Below are 18,153 nucleotides of genomic sequence, written 5' to 3'. Positions count from 1 at the left end.
AAAATCGCATAACAGCCGAGCATACACCCAGCAGCGCTGCTGATGCCTGAACGGTATGTGGAATGAAGTGGGCGGGCATCGGGAGGCCACTATGGCACGGGGCAAGCACTATGGGCAGTCTATCTGAAGTGTACCTGGCGTATAAGACGACCCCCCACTTGGAGGCATATTTTTCAGGGCCAAAAAATCGTCTTATACGCCGGCAAATACGGTAGGCAAGTGGTGGGAAGGGGGTAAAATGAATAGAAAAGAAATGGAGGAGAGGAAAGGGAAAGTCACAGAGAACTGAAGGGAAAGATTGTTAGAAGTGAAAGAGGGAAAGAAAGAGAGAGGCAGAATGCGAGAAAGTGGAGAATGTCACAAAAAAGAATAAAAATTGTCAACATCAAGTGATTCTTGAAAATAACTTACCCAGCCGCACAAGATACTGTATTGTCAGAAGAATCATGTTCTCCACACTCAGGAGTTGGCTGCCAGTCAACCCTAATTGTTCCATATCTTTGTTTTCCAACTGTGGAATCTTGTAGCAATTCACCAGCAGAGGACTCACAACGATGTCACCAACATTTCCATAGAAATAGGGTAAAGTGCCATAGCCTGCCCCAACAGAAGCAGGTCAATAAAGTTCAATCATTCTGAGATCCAATCAGATACACTGGCTCAACTAGGATCAAAAATGCTTAACAAAGTCCTCTACTCTCTGAAATGACTACCAGACAAATCACTCAAGTATACCAATCCTAGGGAATTCACTCAGATACTCCTAATCCTACCCTTACATTCAGCCAGATGAATAGGAAGCAAAATACTAAAAAATTATACTATCCCTGTTTCCCACAGAAAGGAGGTGTTAATATCTGCCATAAAGGGTTGATGAGAATTTGCAAAATATCTCTGTATCTTTTGTAAAATAGCAAGGATAAAAATATTTCCCCATAAAATTCCTGATCAAGTTTCTTTTCAGGTAAGTCAGAAAAGAAACAAACTATGATAACCTGTGTCACTTATGGAGGCTTTCCTTGGAAAAATTTTAAGTCATTGATCAACAGCAATATTCCACCATTCGCTGGTCATTGGAGGTTCCTCTCCTTTTGCTATCCTAGCTACTTTTATGTTCTCTTTCTAATGTCAATAAACAGTCTCAAATTATCTTAGAAGTAGATAGGACAAAAACATGTTAAAATATATACCCTGTTGTTGGTGGTGTAGTTGGAAGGACAGTCCCTCTGTGACTTTTTCTAAAAGGCAGACACCAAAGGGTCCCCAAGGCTTAATAACACTATGCATGCAACTCAAAAGCTCAGTAAGAACTTACTGATATATGGAGTTTCAATAACTGGGATTTCCCCCAGTGGCTACGGGTCTAGGATCAGTGGTTAGGAAAGTATGATAAAGTACAGGACTTCAAATAAAACCATTCAAGCTCAAGCCAGCTGGCAAGGAACGGATAGCACTTCACATAGACATACCCTAAATGCGTGATGGGGATTAAATACCCGATCTGTTAAGTCCCAAAGGTAAAGTAGGCAGTCTCCTTCTGGTCTAGGTAGCCCCCAAATGAGAGGCTCTTGAGTGGGTGTGAAAGGCACTAAGTTGGTCTTAGAATCTAGGGACCCCGAAATGTCTATGCCTCCACTTATAGACAGCTTGGAAAGACTCAGACTCCTTAAAGATACTGATTCACAGATGCTTCCACATGGTCCAAATCTACAACTCTGGGGGAGCTCTTGGTTGTCCTGAGTGGGACCTATTAGCTGGTTCAGCTTGTTTCTTTTCTTTGTGGTTTGTCTCCCTTTAACTGAAAAGTCCCCTTCCCTGTCGTGTCCACTCTTGCCCACCCTTCAGGACCTAGCTGAAACATTACGTTTGGGAAGTCTTCTCAGACCCTTCTCCAGACAGAGTTAAGCTCCCTCTCCTCTGAGCTCTTGCAGTTCTTAGTTGTGAATCTCTACCAGCTCAAGTATCATAGAGTGTTGTAATTGTCATTTACATGACAGACTCCCTCACTACACAGTGTTCCTTGTGGGCCAAAAGACTGCCTTATTCCCAACTTCTAGTCACACGTTTAGTAAGCATGGAGCTGACCAACAAAAGCTGAAAGAATCAATAACTGGATAAATAAATATATTCATGAACACATGGATAAATGCACAAACAATGCAATGGAGAAGGACTTCTAAATTCCAGCTGACACAGACAGTTTGAAATTCCTTTGTCTTACCTATCAGAATTACTGGTCTAACGCCGGAGTTACTGAGCAGGTTTTCAGGAACAATTACAGTTTCCCCTGCAGGAATGGGTCGAGGCTGTAAAATTCCAGTTAATGGGGTCTGTGGAACTGGGGCAGATAGAAGGGACTCTGGAAAAAAGTAGTTTGACAAGAAGGATTAGACATGAAAGCTAAAGGCAATATAATTAAAGTAAATGTAGCATTAATACTTTTAATATGGAAGTTTTAAAAGTCTAATAGTTTATTGTTGTTTTTTTCATTAAAGTAATTCATGCTTATTGTATAAAATTAGAAGTGAGAAAAACAAAAGGAAAAACTAATAATTATCACATTATCTGGAGATAACTACTATTTAGCATTTTTGGTAATTTTTCCTTCTAGGAAGTCTTTCGGATTCTGTTTTGTATTTTATCTTTGCCCAGCAGAATATCAAGGAATATCTTCTCATTATAAAATTTTTTTTAAAAGTACAGAAAAGTGTGAAGATCAACTTATCATTAATCAGTACTTCCTATAGGTAACTGCAGTAACATATTGGCACGATTCCTTGTGTATATAGCTGTATCTCTTTGTATTCTTGAGAATTATTTATTTCAACAAACTTAAATTTTAAAAGAACTACATCTATGTCTTAGAATTGTTATATTTACATTTGTCTATGTTTAGTATGGCAAGGTAGATGAGCATTTGAACATCTAACTATAGGCACTGTATGGCCACAGCTTAGGTTAAAGAAAAACCAGTTGGTTTTTCAGGATCCTAGTCACAGACTGAACCATCCAGGCCAGAAATAAGTATGGGCCACATAGGAACCAGATCATTGAAGGACACATCTAACACCACTGCTGGCAAAGCAAGTTTACTTGTGCTTTAGGATGGTGGGTTGGTAGCATCATGCCCTATGTAGAAAAGAATGGCTTATCAATACAATGGCTAAAACAAAACCAGATGGTGAATTAAGATGTTTTTGATAACACATGTGCTTCTAGTGAAGGCAGATGTGATGGGGACACATATTAGGTACTATCAATATCCTTACATAATATTGGACACAATGGCTGGTTAAGGACATTTATCTCCAAGGGTGCAGGGAAAGGACAAGAGTAGGAGATCCTCTGCTAATTCAATAAAACTTAAAACCCATCATCTGTTGAAATCTTACCAGTTCTCGAAAGAGGGCGAACTGTAGGAACAGGTACAACTGAACCAGGTTGGGGGACAGGTGACCCAGGGTACCATCCCCGGTGTCGTTTCTTTGGTGGCCCAGAAGTGAACATGGTAGCTGAAGGCAAAAAAAGAAAGATGAGCCCTACCCTTAGCAGTGGAAGAAAGGAAAGAAGCTAGAAAAACATGGAACCTTTAATCTGATTATACTTAGAAAGCATAAGTCACTCTTCTAGAGGTAAAGATAAAACTAGGAAAAGTCACACTAACAATACCACTAATATCTGTATGCTATTTTACAATGTGCAGTTTTCCCCAGGTTATTTCATTTCATTCTGTCAACATCCCTGTGAGGTTGTAGGACACATATCTTGTTATACTCATTTTGTAGATGGTGAAGGCTCAGATTTGCCCAGGGTCACAATAGAGAGGAAAGTCCATGGTTTTTCAAGACACTGCCTTATACATAGGTTTCAGCATTATTTCCAAGGTAAGTGCTTATTCTGTACAATCACCAAGATATTTAATCATTTCTGCTTACACCAATCATAATATTTTAAAACAGTGTATGAGAAGCTAAGAAAAATTTGAAAGTACACTGTCAGATAATTCATCATTCCAAACTCTGTAGCATTGAATTATTCTTCCATAATTAAGTTGCATTGTTTCAAAACTCTATTATACCTTGGTCTCCTGATGCATAGCTAGGTCTTGGTGACAAAGGGTAATTCTCTGGGCGGGCTTGAGTGGAGCTAGATGTACTGCTCTTCCCTCCTTGGCTACTGTTTCCATTGGCAGCATCTGTAATACACAGGAGTAAACACTCAGAGTAGAGGCTGGGCAGGAAGGACACTGCTTTCTGTGATGCTGAAGCCATGTGATAAACCTCACACTCTAGGATTGAAAGGAATCCCACCGACAGGATAGCCCAGTTAGACACAGGCAATTACACCCATCAGAGTAATAAATTCAGCAAAGTGAAATATCATCTAAAAATCATCTTCTAGGACCCCAAGAGATCTTTTAGAATCATTTTCAGTGCAATCTTTGGAGATGGTAGATAGGAGAAAACTTTTTTTAAAAACTTTGTATTATGGAAAATTTAAAACATATATGAAAGTAGAGAGAATAGTATAATAAGCTGTGTACCCACACCCAGCTTCAACACTCAACAACACTTTCTATCTCCTCCCCTCACTCCACATACACACATACATGCTCTGGATTATTTTGAAGCAAACTCTCTTATATCATTTCATCCATAAATACTTCTACATGTGCTTCTAAAAGAAAAGAATTCTTAACAAACAACTGTAATATTGTTATTATATTTAAAATGAACAATGATTAATAATTCCTTAATATCAATATTCCACCAGTATACAAATTTCCCCAATTATCTCACAAATGGTTTTTTACAGTTGGTTTGTTCAAACTGGGATTCAAAAAAGATCCACACATTGAATGTAGTTGTTCTGTCCCTTAAACTTTTAATATATCAATTCCACTTTTTTCTTTTTTACAATTAATTGCTGAAAATCTTGCAGAATTTCTCATTTTTTGGATTTTGCTTATTGGATATCCATAGTGTCACTTAACATCTTCTCTATTTCTTATAAACAAATCATTATAGAGGTTTGCTCAGATTCAGGTTTGACTTTCTTTTAAGAGAGTCCGAACTCTTAAGCACTGATGTATACTTCCATCAAGGGGCAAACAATGGCTGGTTTTCTCTTATGATGTTAAGATTGATCAGGAGGTTCAAGAGTTGTTAGGCTAATTCTTGAATTATAAAGTTGTTCATCAGCCTTTCTTCTGATAGTTTTAGCAGCTATGAGATTACTGCCAAGATCCATAATTTCATTAAGTTTTTAATACTGCAAAAATTTGGATTCAGTTTATTCAAATCTATAATCTAACCTGGATAAATTGTGATGCCTAATTTGGAAAGTTTTCTTCTCATTCTTCTTCTACCTTGCTAATTGTTTCTTTTCCTGATACACTGGAATTCTTTTAGGATTCTATACTTAGTTCATAGCTTGCCTTACCCTACATTACTCCTCAGCTGATACTATTTATTTTGGTGATTTTCATTACAAATTGGTGGCTCAACTTGATACTATATTATCAGTTCTGATTGCCCCCGTGATAAATTAAATGATTGATGAACAGCTCTTCACTTGAATGCCTCATGGGTATCTCAAACCCAACATATCTAAAATCAAACTTACAATCTCCTCCTGGGGAACCTGCCCCTTTTTCTGTATTCATTGTCTCAAGCAATGGCACCAGCATTAGCCCAGAAAGATGGACGTAAATCAAGACCCCTTTTGCTTCATCCTCACTTTAATCAGTCAAGTCCTGATGATTTTTCTTCCTGAGTAGTTGTCCAATCTGTCTCCTCCTCTCCAACCTATTATTACCCTGGTTAAGGACCTCATCATTTCTCACTTAGATTACTGAAACGACCCCCAACTAATTTTCCTGCCTCTTGTTTTCTTGGCTGCCAAAATGATCTAGCTCAGGTTCAAATATAACCATGTCACGACTCTGGTCCTTAAGTTACAGAGTAAAATTCATGCTTCTTAGTCTGGTCTCCCGTGACCTTTCCTCCATCTACCACTTATTCACCTGCTGCCACTCCCTGAGTTTTACATTTTATGGTTCTAACAAGCCCAAACTGCTGTAAGTTCCTGCACACATTATGCTGCCTCTTCCCTTTCCTTTTCAAGCTTTGCTCTTGTGTTTCTCTGAATTTTAAATGTCTTTCCAGAACTTATTTGTATAGTGACTATCTCCTCATAGTTCAAAGACCAAGCTCCTCCAATAACCCATTCTTGATTAGTCCCCAAAATACTGGGTTAAAACCCCATTCTCTGTGCTCCCCTAGCATATTGTTATATTTACTGCAGTACACTGACTATAACTTCTTATGGGTCTATCTTCCTTGCTAGGTTACAAGTACATTAGAGTTCAGGGATTGAGCCTAATTTATCTTTGTATCCCCAGATCCTCACCATAACAGGTTGAATGAAATCAACCTTTTCTGTCTCCTCTGTGTGCCAAATGCCATTCTTTGACTCTTCTTGTTGGGTTGTAGAGAACACAAAGCTTTGAATAATAATACATTATTATAGACAGCCCCACTTCTGTCTTAAATTGGCAAAGAAGCAGCTTTCTGTTTTCTTCTACCAAGTTGTTAATTACATTTCACACATGTCTTTTATAGACTATATATTTACCAAAGAAATATAAGTGAGGAAAACATCACCTGCAGCAAAAGTCTTCCCTACAACCTGCAAAGATAAAGCCAGTGGCTTCACAACATTCTTATTCCGGGTCAGGTCCTGAGCTCCACTTAAGTTGATTGCAGAATTAGCTGGACTGAGAATTGGCGAATCTTTAAAATGAAAGAGGTTGTTCAAATTAGTAGCCATTTAAATATGCAGGAAGAAAGTTAAATAAAAGTGAGGTGAGAGAAAGCAGATTATACAATTTCAGTTTTGTCCTTGACCCATTATAGGAAAGTCAATGTTTCTTTTTTCAGGCTTTCTTTCCTTTTCTATGTATTTAACAAACACTCACTAGAAGTTACTATGTGCTGGGCACTTTAAATATATCAATTCACTTAATCCCTATTAAAACTCAATTAGGGCCCTAGCCAGTTTGGCTCGGTGGATAGAGTGTTGACCTGCAGACTGTAGGGTCCCAGGTTCGATTGTGGCCAAGGGCACATGCCCAGGTTGCGGGCTCCATCCCCAGTGGTGGGTGTGGAGTCAGCTGATCAATGATTCTCTCTCATCATTGATATTTCTATCTCTCCCTACCTCTTCCGTCCTCTCTGAAATCAATAAATATATTTTAAAAAAATAAAAAATAAAACTCAATTAGGAAGGTACTATTACCTTAAATAGTGATAGTCGTTTAACTTGATCAAAGGCATATGAGTACAAACCCCAAATCCCTGACTCTATTCTAGCACAACAGCTTAATCAAAACACACAAGAAAGTCTCAAAGGGGGCTGTTAAAACTCTGAAAGTTTTGGGGAAAAGCACTCTAAAAACCAGGATACTGATGGTGCTACACTAGAAATTACTTAAAAATTAGTATTCATACCACAAAATGATTCCTCAGACATCTAATCAGTGTTTCTCATAAGAATTCAAAAGATTTAAATGGTCCTTGACTGACTCAGAAGAGTTAATGTGCCTCTCTAAGGGCCTGATTCACCACCAGGGAATGGTTTTACAGACTATTATCCTATATAATAAAAACCTAATATGTTAATTGTCTAGTCGTCCGTTCAACCAATCAAAGCATAATATGCTAAGGCCACTCAACCACTCGCTATGATGTGCACTGACCACCAGGGGGCGGTCATCTGGTTAACCAGTTGCTATGATGTGCACAGACCACCAGGGGGCAGACACTCTGACCGGAAGGTTAGCTTGCTGTTGGGGTCTGGCAGATCAGGACTGAGTGAGATGGGCCAGACACGCCCCAGAACCCTCCCGCTGTCCCTCCCTAGCTGGCCAACCTCTCGCATTCCTCCTGAGCCCTGATCATGCACTGGTGGGGTCCCTCGGCCTGGCCTGCATCCTCTCACAATTCGGGACTCCTCAGGGGATGTTAGAGAGCCAGTTCTGGCCCGATCCCACAGGCCAGGCTGAGGGACCCCACTGATGCACGAATTTGTACACCGGGCCTCTAGTATAACATAAAAGAAAATTCAGGAATAGAAACAAACGTGCTAAAATCTCACTTCTCCCACAAACCATTGTCTTTTTCTTTTAGTATATCGCCTTACACATTTTATCCACATTATATTTCTTGCATCATATAACAAAAATACACAGAATTAATATTTTTTTACTTAACAGAATTATCTCTGATGTGACTGCACAGTGTCATAATTATCTCTTTTGACATCTTTGTTATGTGAATATGCTATGATTTATTCAATTATTTCTATATTAATATTGCTTCTCTTTTTTAGTTACTATAAAGAATAACTGGAATGAATATCTTGACTTTCCTTTTAGGTTATTTTCTTAGCTAAGCCCCTGAAGTTAGATTACTAGAGTAAAGGATATAAATATTTTTAATATTCTTGTTCTGTATTGCCAAATTGCTTTCCTTTTTTTGAAAATATATTTTTATTGATTTCAGAGAGGTAGGGAGAGGGAGAGAGAGAAACATCAATGATGAGAGAGAATCATTGATTGGCTGCCACCTGCATGCCCACTACTGGGGATTGAGCCTGCAACCAGGCATGTGCCCTTGACCGGAATTAAACCCAGGACCCTTCAGTCCGCAGGCTGGCACTCTATCCACTGAGCCAAATCAGCTAGGGCTGCCAAATTGCTTTCTTTTTTAAAATATATTTTAATTGATTTTGAGAAAGAGAAAGAGAGAGAAACATCGATCAGTTGCTTCTTACATGCCCCCACTGGGGATCAAGCCTGCAACTCGGATATGTGCCCTGACCAGGAATCAAACCAGCAACCCCTTGGTGCATGAACAACACCCAAACAGAGCCACACTGGCCAGGGCACAAAGTGCTTTCTTAAAAGGTTGTATCACTGCTCACCTCCACCAGCCTGGTTGCAAATGGCATATCCTTGCCAGCACTGTATATTATCATTTAAAGTGGTAGCTAATGTAATTAGCAAAAGTGATTTTTCATTGTTATTACTTACATTTCTTCATTTCCACAAAGTGGATCATTCTTCCTTATACTTGCTAAATAGTGGTGTTTTCTCTTTTGTGGGGTAAGAGAAATCTCACAAGCATATTCCTGGCCCTATCTCACAGGGCTGCAGTCACTGGTTTTCTTCCTCTCCCACCCATGCATGCAAATGTTTATTGAGCCTTTTCAGCAGGCCAGGTACCATGCGAGGCTTTGGGGATAGAACAGGGAGAGAAGGCAGATACAACTACTGCCCAAGGAGTTAACAGTATAAAGGAAGAGGCTACATGTTCTCAATGTCTGGTTGGGAGTGGACCAATCTGCTAGCCAAAGGATTCCCACTGCCTTTGGGAAAAGGAGACTGTGTTTTGCTAAAGGTTTAATTTGAATATTCATGAGGATCTGTGTTTTTTTAAAAACCTATAAAAGGAACTTTTGTTACCCTGACATCAAGGAACATTAGTGGCTAAGGAAGACAAATGCAGAGAGGAAGGGGACACATATAGTTAAATGATACATATTAATGGAAACTGCTTTCTAAATGGCTGTCACCAGGGACAGAGGAATTCTACTGGAGCAGGGGAAATAAAGATAAAATAAGAAGACTATGAGAGCAAGGCAGGCCTGGGGTGGTCATGGCACATCATGAAGGACAGACAGAGGGAAACATAAGAGGCAAAGAGAAGCCAAGAGGTTGCAGGGAATGAAAAATATTGAGCACTTAGAAATTTCTATTAGGGTTAGCTCTGCCTTCTCCCTTCTTGGAGAACAAAGTTAGCCATAAGGCTCCCCACTGCAGCTGGGCTACTGCAGGAACAACCCCACAACAGAATCACCACAGAAGAAAATATAAAAACTCGAAAGGATCAAAACATTATTATTATACCAATAGAGGCCCGATGCACGAAATTCATGCACAGTTAGGGTCCCTAGGCCTGGCTGGCAATCAGGGCTGATTGGGGTCTTCCAGCTGCTGGCCAAGGCCTCCCTTCATTCCGTGCCGCCTCCTGGTGTTTAGTGCTTGTCATAGGGAGCGATAGAACTCCCAGTCTCCTGTTCAAACTCCCGTAGGGACACTTTGCATATTAGCATTTTATATATATATATATAGCATCCCTGCCTATGATACAACTTGCTCTCAAAGTGTGAGGACTGCATACAATACATGTGTATAGTTTCAATGAATTTATCCAGCCTTTCCTCATTATGAGATAAAAATATGGAAGCATACAGAAAACACTTACGCATGGTTTCAAGAATTATTATAAAACAAATACCTATGGAACTAACCACCATCCAAGTCAATAAAACAAAACATTGGCAGCAGGCTTCTTCATGCTCTTTCCTATCCCTTTCTCTACCTCTCCCCAGAAGTAACCACTGGACTATGTATGTATTCCTAAAATAATTTAGTTTTGCCTGCCTTTGAACATAATAGAAATGAAATAATAATGGATGGACTCTTTTGTGAATGGATTTTCTACTCAACATTACGTTTGTAAGACTCCCCCATTGTGCTATATGTGGGTATTGTTTGTTCATTTTCAATGCCAAATGGTATTTTATTATATAAATACTAGAGGCCCGGTGCACGAAATTTGTGCACTTGGTGGTGGTGGTGGTGGTGGTGGTGGTGGTTGGGGTGTTCCTCAGCCTCATCTGCACCCTCTCGCAGTCCGGGACCCCCTGGGGGATATCCTTAAGCCTGCTTTCCATGAGGAGCGGGCCTTAGCTGGCAGTTGGACATTCTTGGTGCTGCTGTGAAGGTGGGAGAGGCTCCCACCACTGCCGCTGCGCTCGCCAGCTGTGAGCCCAGCTTCTGGCTGAGCAGTGCTCCCCCTGTGGAAGCACACTGACCACCAGGGGGTAGTTCCTGTGTTTAGCATATGCCCCCGGTGGTCAGTGTGCGACATAGTGACCGGTCATTCCACCGTTCAGTCAATTTGCATATTAGCCTTTTATTATGTAGGCTATCAGAACTTATTTATCCATTCCATTGTTAATGAACATTGATTTATATCCAGTTTGAATTAATTGTGAAGAACAGTGCTATGAACTATATTGCACAAACCGCTTGGTGCCCATGTGCAAGGGGGTGGAATAGCTGGATCATAAGATATGCACATTTTCCACTTTACAATGTATTGAAAATTACTTGCAAAGTGGTGGCATCAGTGGTCGGCAAACCGCGGCTCACGAGCCACATGTGGCTCTTTGGCCCCTTGAGTGTGGCTCTCCCACAAAATACCACGTGCAGACACGCACTTACAGTGCGATTGAAACTTCGTGGCTCATGCGCAGAAGTCGGTTTTTGGCCTGGGCGAGTCTATTTTGAAGAGGTGGCGTTAGAAGAAGTGGGGTTGGACATATAGAGATGATGAATGAAAGGAGATAGACGAAACAAGTATACAAGACGAGTGTGGATGGGAGAGTTGGAAGGGGTCGACCTCAGTGAACGTACCTCAATCAGATTGAGGACGTTTCTAGCAAAGGCCAGCTTAGGAGTACCCTAATTAAGTTAATAACAATGTACCTACCTATATAGTTTAAGTTTAAAAAGTTTGGCTCTCAAAAGAAATTTCAATCGTTGTACTGTTGATATTTGGCTCTGTTGACTAATGAGTTTGCCGACCACTGCCATAGGAGATATGCAATAAATTAGATTGCATTGAACTGAAACAGTGCCCCCCAAAGGATTTTACCTTTCTTTCAGAGCAGCTTTTTCACACTTTTCTTAAAGTATGTTTTACATATCATAAAATTTACCCATTTCAAATGTACAGTCCAACGATTTTTAGTAACTTTATCAAGTGGTGCAAGCATCACCATAAATCAGTTTTAGAACATTTTCATCTCATCAATTAGAACCTTCATGCCTATTTTCAGTTAATTTCCATTCCTACCCCTGGTCCCAGGCAACCACTAATCTATTTCCTGTCTCTTTAAATTTGTCTTTTCTGGATACTTAAAAAAATGAAATCTCTTTTGCCAGGATTCTTTCACTTAGCATAACATTTTTGAGGTTCACCCATGATTTAGCATGTGACAGCATTTATTCCTTACTATTGTTCAGCGATATTGTGTGGATACACAACATTTTTGTCTATCCGTTCATAAGGTGACTGACATTTGTTTCTAAGTTTCCACCACAGTGAATAATGCTGCTATGAGCATTTGTGTGCAAGTTTTTGTGAGAACATATATCTTTATTTCTCTTGGGTAGATTTTTTTTCTTTTTTTAAATAAATCTTTATTGTTCACATTATTACAGATGTTCCTCTTTTTTCCCTCATAGTTCTCCCCCCCCCCGGTTCCCACTCCCCCCCATGCCCTTCCCCCCCGCCACTGTCCTCATCTATAGGTGTAAGATTTTTGTCCAATCTCTTCCCACACCCCTCACACCCTTTCCCGCCCCCCCCCCGCGAATTGTCAGTCCACTCCCTTTCTATGCCCCTGCTTCTATTATATTCACCAGTTTATTCTGTTCATCAGATTTTATTATTCATTTGATTTTTAGATTCACTTGTTGATAGATATGTATTTGTTGTCACTTTGTTGTTCATAATTTTTATCTTCACCTTTTTCTTCTTCTTCCTCTTCTTAAAGAATACCCTTCAGCATTTCATATAATCCTGGTTTGGTGGTGATGAACTCCTTTAGCTTTTTCTTATCTGTGAGGCTCTTTATCTGACCTTCAATTCTAAATAATAGCCCCTATGGGGCAGGACTTCCTTCAGTGGGGCTTTGTTGCTCACTGAGTCTGCCTCTTGAGTGTGTCACTTATGGATGTGAGGAATTGAAATCTGGTATCTGACCACTGGGTACACTGGCTCCTGGATCTCCAAGGAGGTGCAAGGTCAGCCACTGCCTGAGTCCACCCAGCAGGAGCTACAGCAAGATCTGCAGATTTCTCCTCTTTGTTTAGGGTTTGAAAGTTTTGGAGCTCTCTGACCCAGGTGCAGTTTGTTAGGTTAGGCTGTGAAAGGACAGGCGATTCATATGCAAAAGCCACTGCGCACAGCTTGGGTGGGGTTGCAAATTGGGTGGGGCGGGGCCTCAGGGAATCACCAGGGCAGAGCAAACAAGATGGCTGTCAGTCAGCTGTCTCCACGTCTCCGTGTCCCTGCAAGAAAGCCACCCCCACTTTCCAACCCAATGCCAGACAGCCCAGTTTCTCCCCGTAGGAGTCTAGGTCCCCAGAGTCTTGCCGGAAACTGGAGTTCAGAGCAGCCGGGAGCTTGTATCTCCCTTCCAATTGAAAAAAACAGCGCACCCAGTTGCCAGCTCGTTTCACGCATCTCTGTACCTCTGCTCTTGGCGCCTCCGCACTTCCTACCTAGTCTGTGTGCTTTTTTTATTTCCTTCTAGGTGTAGAACTTCCACTCAGCCAGCTTTCCCATGGTTCTGGATGATAGCCGTTTTGTCTTTTTTTAAAAAAATATATTTTATTGATTTTTTACAGAGAGAAAGGGAGAGAGATAGAGAGCTAGAAACATCGATGAGAGAGAAACATCGACCAGCTGCCTCCTGCACATCCCCCACTGGGGATGTGCCCGCAACTCAGGTACATGCCCCCGACCGGAATCGAACCTGGGACCTTTCAGTCCGCAGGCCGACGCTCTATCCACTGAGCCAAACCGGTTTCGGCCCGTTTTGTCTTTTAGTTGTAGTTTTGGTGTGGTTGTGGGGGGCAGCATGTACAGTGTATACCTTATGCTACCATCTTGGTTCTCCTTGGGTAGATATTTAGAAGTGGAATTGATAGGTTGTGTAGTAGTTTGTTTAACTTTTTGAGAATCTGCCTAACTGTATTTTAATGTGGCTGCCACATTTTACATTCTTACCAGCAATGTATGAGAGTTCCAATTTCTGCACATTTACTAGTACAGACTTTTGGTTATTGTCGTCTGTCGTTTGATTGCAGTCACTTTAGTGGGTGTGCAGTGGTATGTCATTATGGTTTTGATTTGCATTTTCCTAACGACTAATCATGTTGAATACCTTTTCATGTACTTATTAGCCCTTTGTACCTATACATTCCTTGAAGAAAATGTCTATTCCAAATCCTTTGCTCATGTGTGACTGAATTGTCACTGTATTACTGAGTTGTAAGAGTTTTTTTTTTTTTAATTCTGGATACAAATCCTTTATTAAGTATGTGTTTTGCAAATGCTTTTTCTAAGTTTGTTGCTTGTCTTTTTGTTTTCTTTTTAAAAAAAAATATTTTTATTGATTTCAGAGAGGAAGGGAGAGGGAGAGGGAGAGAAAGAGAAACATCAATGACGAGAGAGAATCATGGACTGGCTGCCTCCTGAATGCCCCCCATTGGGGACCAAGCCAGCAACCTGGGCATGTGCTCTGACCAGAAATTGAATCCTGACCTCCTGGTCAGCCACTGAACCATGCTGCTGGGCAGGGCGAACATATTGAAATTAACTCCACCTCTTGCCTTTTGAGGGCAGTTACCAGAGAATTTAGTCACCATGTGGCTCAAAGGCTTGTTGGGAAGATTAACCAGACGGCTCCCAGCAGTCAGCAACCTGGGTGAGCTGGCCTGGCGGAAGCCGGACATGGGCAGGCTGGGGTCTGAGCCTGGTGGGGTGAGGGGTGGAGAGTCAGGGTCAGGGTCAGGGCCAGGAGGTCCGACACAGTCCTTTCTCTGCCTCTAGCCCTCTGGTACCCTCCTGTGCTCTCACCTCGAGGGGTCTTTTTGTTTTCTTAATGCAGTCTTTTGAAGTGTAAAAGTCTTGAATTTTGATGAGGTCCCTTTTATCAATTTTCCAGAAATAAATAGACTTACAGTCAATTGATTTTTGACAAATGCAATTCACTGACAAGAAGATAGTCTGGGGGTTGGGGGGTAATGGGGAGATAGGGACACATATGTAATACCTTAATCAATAAAATAAAATAAAAACAAGATAGTCTGTTCAAAGATGCTACTGAAATAACTGAATATCCATATGCAAAAAGATGAACTTAGATGCTCACCTTAGACCATACACAAAAATTAACTCAAAATGGCCCACAGACATTAATGCAAGAGATAAAAATAATAAAACTTTTAGAAGAAAACATGGAAAAGAATATTTCAAGATCTTGGGTTAGATTTTTTCATCTATTCTTGAATTCTTGTTCAGATTAAACAGAATACATCTGTGTGTGTGTGTGTGTGTGTGTGTGTGCGCGCGCACGCGCGCTATGTGTGTATAATGTAGGCAAATAAATATATAGTCACTTTCAGTCAAAAGGAAAAAATTGTACCAGGCTTGTTGACTAAAGTTTGAATTATCAACGACATAAATATGTTGAAAGAAAGTATACCAGGATAAGCCACAAGCTCCAGAACAGAACATCCAGAGCTTGGCAGGTGGAATTTAAGACAAAGCTGTGTAAATAGTAGGTAATCCCCTCTTTAAATAACTATGCAATGGGTGTGTGCTTACATTTCATGCTAAGAAACACTGACTATAGGCAGCCACTGATTGCAGATTAAGAAAGCAATCTCCTGTAGAAGGATGACTATCAGCTAAGGAGATGCTGCATCCTCTAATGTTTGTAATGATTTCAAAAGGTTAACATGAAACTCTTACAGCCTATTATTTTCAACATATGTAAGAAGAAATTACTGTTGAAAACTGTATAAACATAATTCATTAATGAAGAAAGTTTTAGATGAAAGCCTCCTTTTTAAAGGCACTTTCTTCTATTAAATTCTCTAGATTGCACCTAAAATTATGAAAAGCTAATTTCATGGTCAAATTGCCACTTTCCCCGCCACAAGGGAACACAAGGATATTGGCATAGATCTTGGCAGCTTGTGTTCACTCTGAGTCAGTCAGGGACCTGCCTGTGTCTCTTCATGGCTAATTGACAGAGCCTTTGCCAAAGCCTGAGTCTTGGTTTCCTCTATTTCGGAGCAACGCTTGTTTTCAAAACACATTTCTTGATATAGAGTCATGTGTTGCTTAATGACAGGATGTTCTGAGACATGTGTTGTTAGGAAATTTCATCATTGTGTAAATATCATAGAGTGCACTTACACAAACCTAGATGGCATAGCCTATACCTAAGGATATATTGTAGAGCCTATTGCTACTAGGCTACAAACCTGAACAGTATGTTACTGTATTGAACACTCTAGGCAATTATAGCACATTAGTATTTAAACATAACTAAACATAGAAAAGGTACAGTAAAAATATGATGTGAAAGATAAAAATGTGTGTATGGGTGCATTGTGGAGGAGGGTGTAGAGGGAGAACTGTGGAGGGAGGTTTTGCTGGCGAGAGATTGGTCATCAGGAGGGGCGAGGGAGGAAGGGAGAGAAGGAAGAGAAGGGGAGATTAAGGAAGAGCAGAGATCAAAAGAGACCCAGAGAAATAATAAAAAGGAGAGGGAGACGGGGGAGAGAGGGAAGGGACGAGAGTAGAGGGGAAGGGGCAAGTGTATGAGTGTGTGCCTGTGAGCACGTGTGGGAAGGCAGAAGGCTGGTTGGTAAATGGCATGCTGAGTTTCCTCCTCTATTTAAACCAGTGCTTCTCAGCCTTCCTACTGCCGCGACCCTTTAATACGGCTCCTCATGTTGTGGGGACCCCCAATTTCACTGTTACACATTGAACATAATTAAAGCATGGTGATTAATCACAAAACAATATGTAATTATATATGTGTTTTCCGATGGTCTTAGGCGACCCCTGTGAAAGAAAGAGTCGTTCGACCCCCAAAGCGGTCGCGACCCACAGGTTGAGAACCGCTGATTTAAACCATCCAGAGATACCAGTAAATTCAACATTATAGTCAGGGCCAGCTTTTTCTTCTAACATTTCAAACAAACGTTTTGCTTATAATCCATTACCTTAAGGAACCACCATTATACACAGAGTCTGTGATTGACTGAACTGTCATGAGGTGTATGATTGCAATAAGAATGCATTATTGCTTTGTTTTGCATTACTATTTGTTATAATTTTAATATATTTTCAGGTACAAATGGTTATTTATATATCCACTAGAGGACCTCGGCCTGGCCTACCTCCTCTCGCAATCCGGGACCCCTCGGGGGATGTCGGACTGCCGGTTTCAGCCTGATCCCTGCAGACCAGGTTGAGGGACCCCACCGCTGCATGAATCCATGCACCGGGCCAGTTTCAGGCCAGGCCAAGGGACCCCACTGGTGCACTGGATCTCTAGTATACATATAAAATCTTTGGTTAATCTCTTCTTGCCCTCCCCCTCCCCTCTTCCCTCTAAGATTCATCAGTCTGTTCATGTTTCCATGCCTGTGCATTGAGCATTTTCCCCCTGGTGGTCAGTGCGCATCACAACACCAGTTGAACGGTTGCTTAGGCTTTTATCTATATAGATTTCTTTCTCTTATGAAATGTAACATGTCTTATTGTTCTTTTGTTCTTTATATGAGTGATTTTTAAGTCATCAGAGCTATACCCTGCCTTACAGCATTTGACAAGGATCTTAGAACATAATAAACACTTGATAAAATTTTGTTGGAATGAAGTAAATATTCATTTTTAATATTGCAGTTTTAAAATTGCATTTCTCTGGTCCCAAGGTCTAATGGCATAAACTATACCACAAAATCAATAAAATTACTAAAATAATATTATAGGAGAGACATGAAGATTTATTGTAATGAAGCCAATCTTTCAATGCCAAGAGCTAAACACCAACTTTTTTCTTTCTTGAATACCTAGTGATATCATGTTCTCTTATTTATTCTAAAGAGAAATACTCTCTTTTCTTATATCACAGCCTCTATCTAAATCTCTTGGACTAATGAAAGTTAGACTTTTTTTCCTTTAAATATTTTCCTGTTGATGCTAAGTTTTTTTTTGCATAAATATATTTTTATCGATTTTAGAGAGGAAAGGAGAGGGAGAAAGAGATAGAAACATCAACAATGAGAGAGAATCATTGATTGACTGCCTCCTGCATGACCCCTACTGGGGATCAAGCCTGAAACATAGGCATGTGCCCTTGACTGAAATGAACCCAAGACCCTTCAGTCTGCAGGTTGACTCTATCCACAGAGCCAAACCAGCTAGGGCG

At 40.5% G+C, this 18,153-nt stretch overlaps 1 protein-coding gene across 2 annotated transcripts in view; it reads right to left on the bottom strand.

The window, feature by feature from the left end:
- Positions 1-18,153, bottom strand: part of GREB1L (growth regulation by estrogen in breast cancer-like) — a 130,570-nt gene that overhangs the window by 61,793 nt on the left and 50,624 nt on the right. The window contains exons 8-12 of one of the 2 annotated variants that reach the window (XM_006761880.2): positions 6,666-6,794; positions 4,079-4,195; positions 3,393-3,512; positions 2,222-2,359; positions 412-597 (exon numbers count right to left, since the gene is read on the bottom strand). In XM_006761880.2, the coding sequence (XP_006761943.1) occupies positions 412-597; positions 2,222-2,359; positions 3,393-3,512; positions 4,079-4,195; positions 6,666-6,794 (690 nt within the window). The remainder of the gene's footprint in view (positions 1-411; positions 598-2,221; positions 2,360-3,392; positions 3,513-4,078; positions 4,196-6,665; positions 6,795-18,153) is intronic. The other variant, XM_006761881.2, reaches the window with a different exon arrangement.

This window comes from Myotis davidii, unplaced genomic scaffold (assembly GCF_000327345.1).
Source record: "Myotis davidii unplaced genomic scaffold, ASM32734v1 scaffold96, whole genome shotgun sequence".
NCBI classification, from domain to species: domain Eukaryota; kingdom Metazoa; phylum Chordata; class Mammalia; order Chiroptera; family Vespertilionidae; genus Myotis; species Myotis davidii.
Note: the sequence above shows the minus strand (reverse complement) of the source record. Positions and strands in the feature narration are given on the sequence as shown.